Source organism: Pholcus phalangioides, unplaced genomic scaffold (genome assembly GCF_987345545.1).
Source record: "Pholcus phalangioides strain wild (caught in Gottingen) unplaced genomic scaffold, Ppha-v1.0 ptg000028l_1, whole genome shotgun sequence".
Taxonomy (NCBI): domain Eukaryota; kingdom Metazoa; phylum Arthropoda; class Arachnida; order Araneae; family Pholcidae; genus Pholcus; species Pholcus phalangioides.
Window position 1 is genome coordinate 6,258,147 of NW_028301618.1, and position 10,102 is coordinate 6,268,248.

The following is a 10,102-nucleotide window of genomic DNA, read 5'->3' on the forward strand; positions in this document are numbered from 1 at the left end:
AGTATGAAGTATTTTTCATCACTAAAAATTAACACTGATAACTTCATATTCCCACCAACCATTATGAATCCTGATCATTAGTACAGGCTGAAAATTTTATGATCTGTGCACACAAGATCCCTCTTGTAGAGTTTGTTTCTTCCAACCAAACCCAGCTGCAAAAAAAAGGTGGTACACGATTCCATAGCCCTCTATGGAAAGTAGTTGAAAATGACAACCCTTGTAGTTATTCTGCTGTATCATCAGCTTCAAGGATAAGATTATTTCATAGTCAACACACAGGAGTACATTTTCTTTGCAAAAACTGCAGCAATATTGTGTTTTTGTTTATGTATTGAGGATGGAGAAAAGAGATGCATGGAATTGCTATCGATGTTTTGGTATTCCTCTTCGGTGATTCAGGGTTCTGAGTCTACTTCAGTGAAAATTAGGTCACGTTTAATCTGTTTTGTTTTTCGCCCATTAAAATTTGAAAGTTATGATGTATGATGCAATGATGCAATTGCGCTCACATGTCATTTGTTTTTCCCTACAGGAACTATTTAGAACTTATTGGAAGGTACATGCGAAATGCCTATTTCTGACATAAATGTTTCCTTCCATTTTGACATAAAATGGTCGATTCTACATAATATTTGTCACAAAATGATGACTTTTTTTTGGCATAACCGTCACTTTCAAACAAATATCACAAAACACAATATTGATTTCTATTAATACACAGGGTGAACTTTACCTAATCATAAAACATGATAACAAATCTTTCCCATGTCTTAACCATTTTCAAAGTTATAGTGAATAGAAGGGAAATGTGTCAAATCTGAAAAAAAAAAACCCTGAATTTGCTCACCATTAAATCCAGATCATCATCAACCACCATTTTCAATCCACTGCTGGATGAAGGTCTCTAAATTTTTCCATTCTGCTCTGTCTGATGCTTTAGCCATCCAGTTAACTCCAGCCACTTTCCTGATCTCATCAATCCATCTTGCTTGGGAACGCCTTCTCAGACGTTTAACACCACAGGGGGACCAATCTAGAATACTTGGGGTCCATCCGTTGTGCTGTCTTCTTGCAATATGTCCAGCCCATTTCCATTTCAAACGCTTAATTCTTTCCATGATATCATATACTTTTGTGTGGTTCCTTATCGTTCGTTGTGATTCGTTTTCTATCTCTCTTTGCGATGCCAAGCATACATCTTTCCATGCTCCTTTATGTTGTCTGTAGTCTTTGTATCATCTTGCTTGAGCTCCATGTTTCAGCTCCATACGTCAGTGCTGGTAGCACACACTGGTTATGCCTGTTTTCTTTTCAGGCATAATGGCATGTGATTCTTCAGAATTACACAGTTTTTGCCAAAAGTGCTCCATCCAATCCAGATCCTTCTGTTTATTTCATTAATGATTCCGTTGTCCATGGTAATTTCTTGTCTCAGGTATACATAGCTTTCTACTTCTATTTCTGTGTTGTTGAGCAAGATTATCCTCTTCTTCTTCAACACAAAGGGGTTGAACATAGCTTTAGTCTTTTGCAGATTCATTTTCAAGCTGACCTCAATACTTCCCTTCGCCAGTTCTTGTATCATTTCTTCTAGTTCGTCTGGATTACTACTGATAACAACAATGCCGTATACAAAACGCAAATGGTTGAGAAATTCTCCATTTATTTTAATTCCTTTTTTATCCCAATCCAGTTTTCTGAATACTTCTTCTAAAACAGTAGTAAAGAGTTTTGGTGAGATAGTATCACTCCCACACTTCCCACGTGATTTTTTTTTTTTTTTTAAATCTTATTTTAAACTAGTTGTAATACCTGGCGCTGCCTGGGTTTTGTTCAATTTCTGGGAGTATTGAAAAAGTGGCAACCATTATAAAGGAATAAACTATTATATATGACAAACCATTGTAAAGGCATATATATATATATATATATATATAAGCCTTTACAATGGTTTGTCACTTCTTTAATGCTGCCACTATATATATATATATATATATATATATACAGTAAAACTTCGATCAACCATCACTTGTTTAACCGTGAGTTTCTGTTGTCGTCGAAAAAAAAAAAAATACGGAAAAAAAAACCCCCAGGTTTTAAGGTCTGAAATGATGGGATCACTGCTATGTTCTGTGCAAATGCCACAGATTTACCAATTACAAGCAGGAGCACCCATAGATTGCCCCTGCTTGTAATTGGTAAATCCAAAAACAATGTGGTTTCAAAAATTTAAGTATGAACGCATTGCCTGTGAACTATAATGCAGAAAAAAGTGCTTAGATGGACCAAAAAAAAATATTTTTTTTCTTTTCAGAATTGTTCCACAGTGTTTTCATGCCTCAAGTTAGCTCACATGGACGAAAAGCAATTGCCGCAGGAAGCACTGCTGTTGATGGACAATGCCCCAACACAACCCTCTGGTGAACTCAAAAGTGATGATGGCAAAATACGTTGCTTTCTCCTAGCGAATACAACTCCACTCATCCAGCCTATGGACCAGGGCATAATTGGAAATATGAAGTGATATCACAGAAAAGCTTTTATCGAAGGCATGCTTTCATCTGATGATGCCATGACTTCAAAGACTTTTGGAAGAGATGTGCGACATAAAGGACACTATTTTCAATGTCGCCACTGCCTGGGCTGACCTTATATTGAAGTTTACATTGATTGTTTTGTGCAAAATTAAATACAATAAGTATATATTATTCACTATTAAAGGATTTTATTTTCATTTTCGTCCCAAGCCCGAAGTGAAAAATCACGTTACTATACATGTTTATTAAGAGATTTCTGTTAACCGTCACTGCCCTGGTCCGGATGGTGACGGTTAACTGAAATTTTACTGTATGTCTAAAACACATTCCTAGGGAACCATGGTAACCGAAGTAAACATCCTGAAAGTGATTGTCGAGGCCCACAAATCATTGTTACCAAAAAGTTTTTCGTACATTTCAGGCCTTGCTTTGGCAAACTTTTAAAGTAGCCTATTGTTCAATACGGGTCCTGTTTGATATTTAAGAAAAATTTGGCAACAACAGATCTAAAATTGTAGATTTGTATAAAGAACAGACACAGACAGAAAATCAATTATATATATATAGATTTCATTGCGTACTTTCTCAACAGGCAAGTGAACTTATTACTGCATGTAGTGGAAAATAAATGTAGGTTTAGGCCATATGTAGTATTTTTTGTATAAGTATAATCTTCATAATTTATTGTTGTATTTAAATTTTGTTTTTGTTTTTTCTCCCAGCCCGATCAGGCAAAAATTTCAATTGACAACAAATTGAATTTTTTTTAAAAATTACATCGATACAATATATAATTTTCCAGAGAAGCTAAACTTTAGGACTTTTTTAAACCGTTCTATATAATGACCTCCCAATATAACACCACTCGCCATGGAAGTAAGGGGGTCGTTATAACGAGTGTTGACTGTAAGTGCTTAGTTTGAGTTTAGGTCTGTCAGGAACTTCACACAAACTCCTGTTTTTTTTTTTTTCAGATTTGAGACGCTTTTTCCTTTAGTCCATCAAAACTCACAACAGTTAGAGATAGGACAGAGTTTTATGCTCCACTTTGGACTTGCCTATCACCCACTTTTGTTAAGCAGATTAGGTGAAGTTCACCCTGTATGTTCAAATTAAGAACAAACTTGCGGAGATTAATGGAAAAAAATTGTTTCAACCCACAACATAAAATTATACTCACAGCTCAGCCAAGACGGTCAATTCATGATAAGTCCTTTGCAGAAGAAACTCTATGAGTCTAGACAGGTTTATCGTGCCCCCACCTGCAGACTGCTGGGGCATGACTTGCGACACCTGCATGCCTGCAACAGGCGTTTGCCGTCCTTCAATAGGTCTGGGAACCATACCGATGACAGAGCTCAGTTACATGATCATACTTGAATTAGGAAAAATCCTGTAAAATACAAAACATCAGGCACTGAAAAAAATTACACAAGAGAGAAAATCGAAATCGTTAAAGAGGGCATTCAGGGGTCTGTCCAGCCGGAATTTGGGTCCGGAAAACGGACCCTTCACAAAATTCCGGGGCTAAAAAACGGACCCTTCACAAAATTCCGGGGCTAAAAAACGGACCCTTCACAAAATTCCGGGGCTAAAAAAAGGATGTTTCACAAAATTTGGAGGATAATAAACGGATCCATCACAAAATTCCAGAAAACGAACCCTTCATGAAAATTACGTCGTAAAAAACGAACTTTTGCGACTGCTGTGCGACAAAATTCTTATCAGTTATGACCCTAGTCGTAATAGAAAGCCATTGATCTTTTTTTTAAGCATGCATTGTTGGCCCAACACCACCACCCCCTCCCCCATAGATGAGTAATCTTATCTATAGAAGTTGTTGGTTGGATACCGGAAAACATGACCTTGAAAAGGCGATCGGAGAAAGCGTGACCTTGAGAGAGCTTTCCTTGTTTCTAGTCTTCTGGTTAGGACATCCCGCTGGTTGACCACGGATTGACTGCGTCCGATATTTTATCGCACAACCTATGCCATTATACAAACGCTTTAGCCCCGCACTTCTCCTCAAATGGTCTTTGAATCACAACCTCTTGTTAGTCGTAAAATCGGCGTAGTTGGTGCTTATTGTAGAATATTTTGTGCACGTTTTTTTTCCTGTATTGCGCTTTCATTTTTGAAAATTTAATATGAAGCGTGGTCGACCAACAACAGGTGGAAATTCAAGGAATAGTGATTTCTACACTAAAAAAATACGGCCAACTGACGTTCGGGGATGCAGCTCCATAACATCGTTTTTTAAACGAGGATCTGAAAACGTCACCAAAAAGACGTCAGATACAGATAATTCCAATTGTGCTAACCCGGAAAAAATTACTGAAACATTGCTTCCTTCATCGGTTTCGAACCACGCTGTCGAAACCTTGGAAACGGCGCGATACATTACCGATTTATCGGAGGCGCCGAAAGACATTACCGATTTATCAGAAGCGCTGAAAGACATTTCGGATTCTTCGAAAGACATTGCCGATTCGTCGGAAGCGGCGGAAGAGATGACCGATTTATCAAAGGGGCGGAAGACAATTCCGTTTCTTCGAAAGACATTACCGATTCGTCGAAAGCGGTGGAAGACATTGCTGATTTATCGGAAGCGCTGAAAGATGCTACGAATTCGTCGGTAGAGCCGGATTTTCAGAAAATTTCATCTACAGAAGCTAGAAAAATGGGTCCAAAAGTACCGAATTTGTTGAACATCGCACGTTTTGAGAAGCTTCACAGTTGGCTATGTCACAGCATTTTTGCATCTGGCTTTCTTTGCAAAATATGTTCTACATTTTTTGATAAGGGACCCTGGATTGACCAAGGCGTGCAATTTGGTGATCACCCAACACGATGTGTCAACAAGCATATATATAGCCAGAAACACAAACAAGCTGTGAGTGCATCAAAAACTAGGAAAATGATAATAAAAATGAAATAAAATAGGAAAATGAGGTTGCTGTTTAATTAGTATTACTTTCACTGCTATTTTGAACGTTTTCACAAAAATAAGGTACATTTTCACAAAAATAAGGTACATTTTCACAAAAACAGGACCCTGTGCAAAAAGTCTGGACAGACCCCTGGCATTGTTATATAGGATCTTTATTCCGATTAAAACAGCGTTTGGTTCAAGTTTTGCAGTTGATTCTTATAACAGGGGTCTGTCCAAACTTCTTTCCTGTAGAGTCCATTTTCATGAAAATCTTTCCTTATTTTTGTGAAAACGGTCATTAATTTTATGAGAAATTTTGTCGAAAGTGGAAGAATATAGTTAAATTATCACACAACAAAAGGAAAGGCTAAATTTATGGTTCCATTAATTTGCAATACTTTTCCATTATAACCATTCGTGCATTTTTTTTTTACACCAAATAGGCGCATTTTGGCTTGATTCTTTCGGCATGCTTTGGGGTGTGATATTAGGCTTTGTTGTCGCAATGTTCTAACTGCACACCTTCAGCACAATACTAGGTTTGTCGATGCAAACCTAGGCAATGAGGCTTCTTGGACGAACATTATGATATAATATTCAATAGAATTTATCGGAATATCTCAGAATGTAAACGATAACCTGCACCGCTGAAATTAATGTTGTATCGATAATACACCTTTGGCTGAATTTTCATCTCCATGTTAATAATAACAGAGTTCCGTTCTATCAAGCAACACCTTCACAACACAGATAAGTTATGTTGTTATGGAAAAAACCACTGTTTTAACTGAAGAGTAAAGAAAATGTGGTTGAGTGAGAGAACCAAACTGACTCCAAGAAAACTCGCCAGGAAAGAAGCTGAGCTAAACTGGCAGTGCAAATTTGCCAAGGCAAAAAAAAAAAATAGTGCCAATCAGTTCGAGAAGCGGTAGCCAAAACAAAAAATACACCAAATGGATGGTTATAACAGAAAAGTACCTATTTTACGAAGGGTTCGGAAAACTGACACAAATTTCGACTGGACAGAATCCTGTATAAGGTGTTATTACTGCCGAGATGTGACAAATGGTATTTACAGACTTTAAATGAAAATTATTCACATTATATCAAAAGTAATATTGATATTTAAGTGGGTTTGAATAAAGAGCATCAGACCCATACACTGAAGTCAAAGTGTGCATCATGGCTTCTAGGGACATCACCACCCTATTTCAAAGACAAGCAGTCGATATTGGTGCGTGCCTGTTCAGCGATTTGAAATGGGTCTTTATTAAGGTATGCGAGAGAACAGCGGGATGACAAAAATCACTGCTGTAAGTTGTCTGTCAAAACTGTTAGACATTTCAATGGTTCTGATGTTTACAAACACTGCAAAACGCTGACATGAACTGAATCATGATTATGCTGACCCCTCTTTATTGGAGCGGTTCTAGGAACTGACAAAAGCAGCACTGTCTCGTCTTTAACCAAGAGATCACAATCTAGCAATAGATGATATGCTGGCAGAATGCTCCAGAACTTTCTTGGAATATTACAGTAATATTTCACATTCTGATTCTATTTCTGAAGAAGAATTTTTGGATTTTATGGAATTTAATCTTACGAATAAAATACCATTCTTGCCGAAATTTTCTATATCGGATATTCATAAATGCAGTAATTAGTTATTATTTTCAGCATTTTGGCACAACAGGATTGTACAATTGTATATTGAACAGAGAAAATTCATTATGATATCGGTAAATTCTCAGTATGCAGTATCATTATGATGGTCTGCCTGCTCTCTGCGAAGACACTTTTTCAAATGGGAAAACGACTCACATTTGTGCCTTGAAGCTTCATATAAATAACTGCAAAAAAACCTATTAAAAAACAAATTGACTCGCTAGTATATAGGCCATTATTTGTTAGGGTTATATACCAGCGGGAGAGTAGGAATGATGTAGGAACAATATTCGAAAATGAGCCGAGGAGGAGGATGTATCGGACATAATACTGTTTTGGCATAGTTGAAAATTTTGTGACAAAAAAGTTGAACTGTATATTGGGAATTCATTAAAATGACTGCCATTTTTTCTATAGAATTGGGTACACACACCATGCTGAGGTTATTGGGACTGGCGAGATGGTAAAATACCGTATTTTAACATGCATAAGGAAATTTCTGATTTTTTTGGGCTCAAAATTTAAAAAAACATTTTCATCGAAGATATCATTTTTGTTTCAAATTAAATCATAAACAAAAAGTATGTTATACCAGCTTATTGTTAGTGGTGATTGTTTTATGTATGCACCATTGCTTTCTGCACATGTAACTTGCTGTATTACAAGTAAAAATTTGAGTTTCGTGGAATTGAGCACTTTGTTAATAATAATTATCTATGATATCAATATAAAATAACCCCCCCCCCCTTTATTCATGGGACCCAGTTTTTGACAAAAAAGGGGGGTTCCTTATACAAGTTAAAATATGATATATTGCCAAAAAGTGGGAGGGGGAATTAGTAAGAATGATGCCAATTTAGGAAACAGCCAATTTATATCAAATCATTGAATGGTACCACCATTTTGGTAAGTGTTCCTGACTTTTTTAACATGTGTCGAACATGTAGGTAAACCGGGGTTTCCCAAAATAAGCAGTATCAAGGTAGATACGGTGTGCTTAGTTTTAGTTGTAAATTCGGAGGGGAAAATAGCTAAGGTTAGGTAAGACATCAAAATATCTAATGTACCAAACAGACACCGCAGTTAATTCAAAGCTGAAGCATATCCAATAACTTTTTCTCCCGACATTTTGCCACGAATGGTCATAGTAATGGATTAGCATCACAGGGGGACTCGGATTTAAACCCCAAAATGAATTAAGTTAAGGGTAAGTTTGAGTTGGGGGCGATGGAACAAAAGTTTAAGAAACTATGAGGCAAATGTACAAACCCCCAATGCCAAGCACGGGAAGGAAGTTTAGTGAGTTAAAGAACTAGGGTCATGGCTCCCACAAGAGTAGGGCTGACCAGCCCTAGATGATCCTAATCATCTTCTTTCACATTAAAAATTCACTATAGGGTGGTGTGGTATATAGTCTGGCTTGGGGAGCCTGCCAAAGAACCTAGCAAACATAGACCTATAGAATGGTTCACTAAAGATCCCAGCCTGTGGGGCCCTGTTGCAGGATATCGGGGGGAGGGGCATTCCTGGCGTCTAAGCTAGTTTTAGAACCTTTATATGCTAAAAAATGTTCTTGAGACAGAGGCGTTGGACCCATGGCCCCCGCATCCTGTATCAGGGCCCCCAGGCTGGGATCCTTTGCGGGCCTCTTGGCCAGACTTTTAACGGGCCCCTTCTATAGTTAACTTATAGCGTGAAAAAGCAAAAAAATGATGATAACCGTTCCGGGCCCTGTCAGCCCCTCTTATGTAGGGGCCATGGTTGGACCCATGGGCTGATCTAGCACTCGCTGTTGGGAGGGGTGATTTTACAAATTGCTAAAAATTAGACGCTGTGAATAGGGTGAGCATAATTTGTCCTACATTTTCCGGGATACTTTTTCCCGTCCCGATTACTTTGGAAAAAATTTCCCGGTTTTTCCCTTTTTTTTTAGTCGAAGTTTCTTGAATTTGGTCTAAAAACATTGGTACAAGTAATTTTCAACAGATTGATTGAATGCAATACTGTATTATCATGTAGAAGATCCGATACTTTCATGAATTATCACATTTCGTTTTGAGGGGGGGGGGAAGAGAAATCACCCTTCCCTAAAGATCCGAGCCTGGTTGGATTACAGGTTGAGACACCACTAGCGAAGCATCTACAGTGAACCCGCTTATAACGTTTTATTAATAAACCATCAAGAAAAAAACGTTGCAAGCGAGAAAAACGCTTTGAACGGGAAATTTCGATAAGAATTATTGAAAGTTGGTGCCATGAAAATGAGTTGTACTAAGCGGGGGAACGTTATAAGCGGGATCCACTGTATTCCCTACCAAACACTAAATGGTTGCGTTTACTTCCGTGCCATCTAATAACATTAATAACAATAACAACAAAACTGCACCATTTCGATAAACTAATCAATCAGTTATATATCAATATATAAAATAAATATTAAATTGAAATAAACAAACTTATTTACTTGCATAATCAGTCGCGTAGGGTAAGATAATAAACACAAACATGGAAGAAATGAATGACGAAGTGCCTGTTGGGTATCTAGGATAGTTTTCTGAAATTTAACTTCTTCTAACAAGGCTTTTCGAATAGACGTCATAATCATCATCAGCATTACTCCTGAGCACTTATAGCTCGGTGCTCTTGAGGGACATACACCGGATGTAGAACTCCTTAATACAAGAAGGCGATATAACAATATGAAGGCGTCTTAACCGGATGATCCCTCATAAAAAGTGAATTTTTCCACACTCCACTTTATAGTAATGTGCTGCCATCTAATCTCAAATTTAAAAGTGACACATGTGGTGATAATGAAGTTTAAAGTAAAAAAATCTATATTCTTTATTCGGCTCAGTTCCTTATACAAAAAGCTCATGAACTGAACTGGAAATTCAAACTGAAAGTTCGGTTATTTTATTTGAGCATAAGGAGACATCCAAAACAAAGAACCTCTAAATGAGCA

At 37.4% G+C, this 10,102-nt stretch overlaps 1 protein-coding gene across 2 annotated transcripts in view; it reads right to left on the reverse strand.

The window, feature by feature from the left end:
* Window positions 1-9,677, reverse strand: part of MED14 (mediator complex subunit 14) — a 63,410-nt gene extending 53,733 nt beyond the window's left edge. The window contains exons 1-2 of one of the 2 annotated variants that reach the window (XM_089252317.1): window positions 9,602-9,677; window positions 3,721-3,933 (exon numbers count right to left, since the gene is read on the reverse strand). In XM_089252317.1, coding sequence (XP_089108443.1) covers window positions 3,721-3,884 — 164 coding nt within the window. In that variant the 5' untranslated portion in view covers window positions 3,885-3,933; window positions 9,602-9,677. The remainder of the gene's footprint in view (window positions 1-3,720; window positions 3,934-9,601) is intronic. The other variant, XM_089252318.1, reaches the window with a different exon arrangement.
* Between the last annotated feature and the right edge of the window lie 425 nt (window positions 9,678-10,102).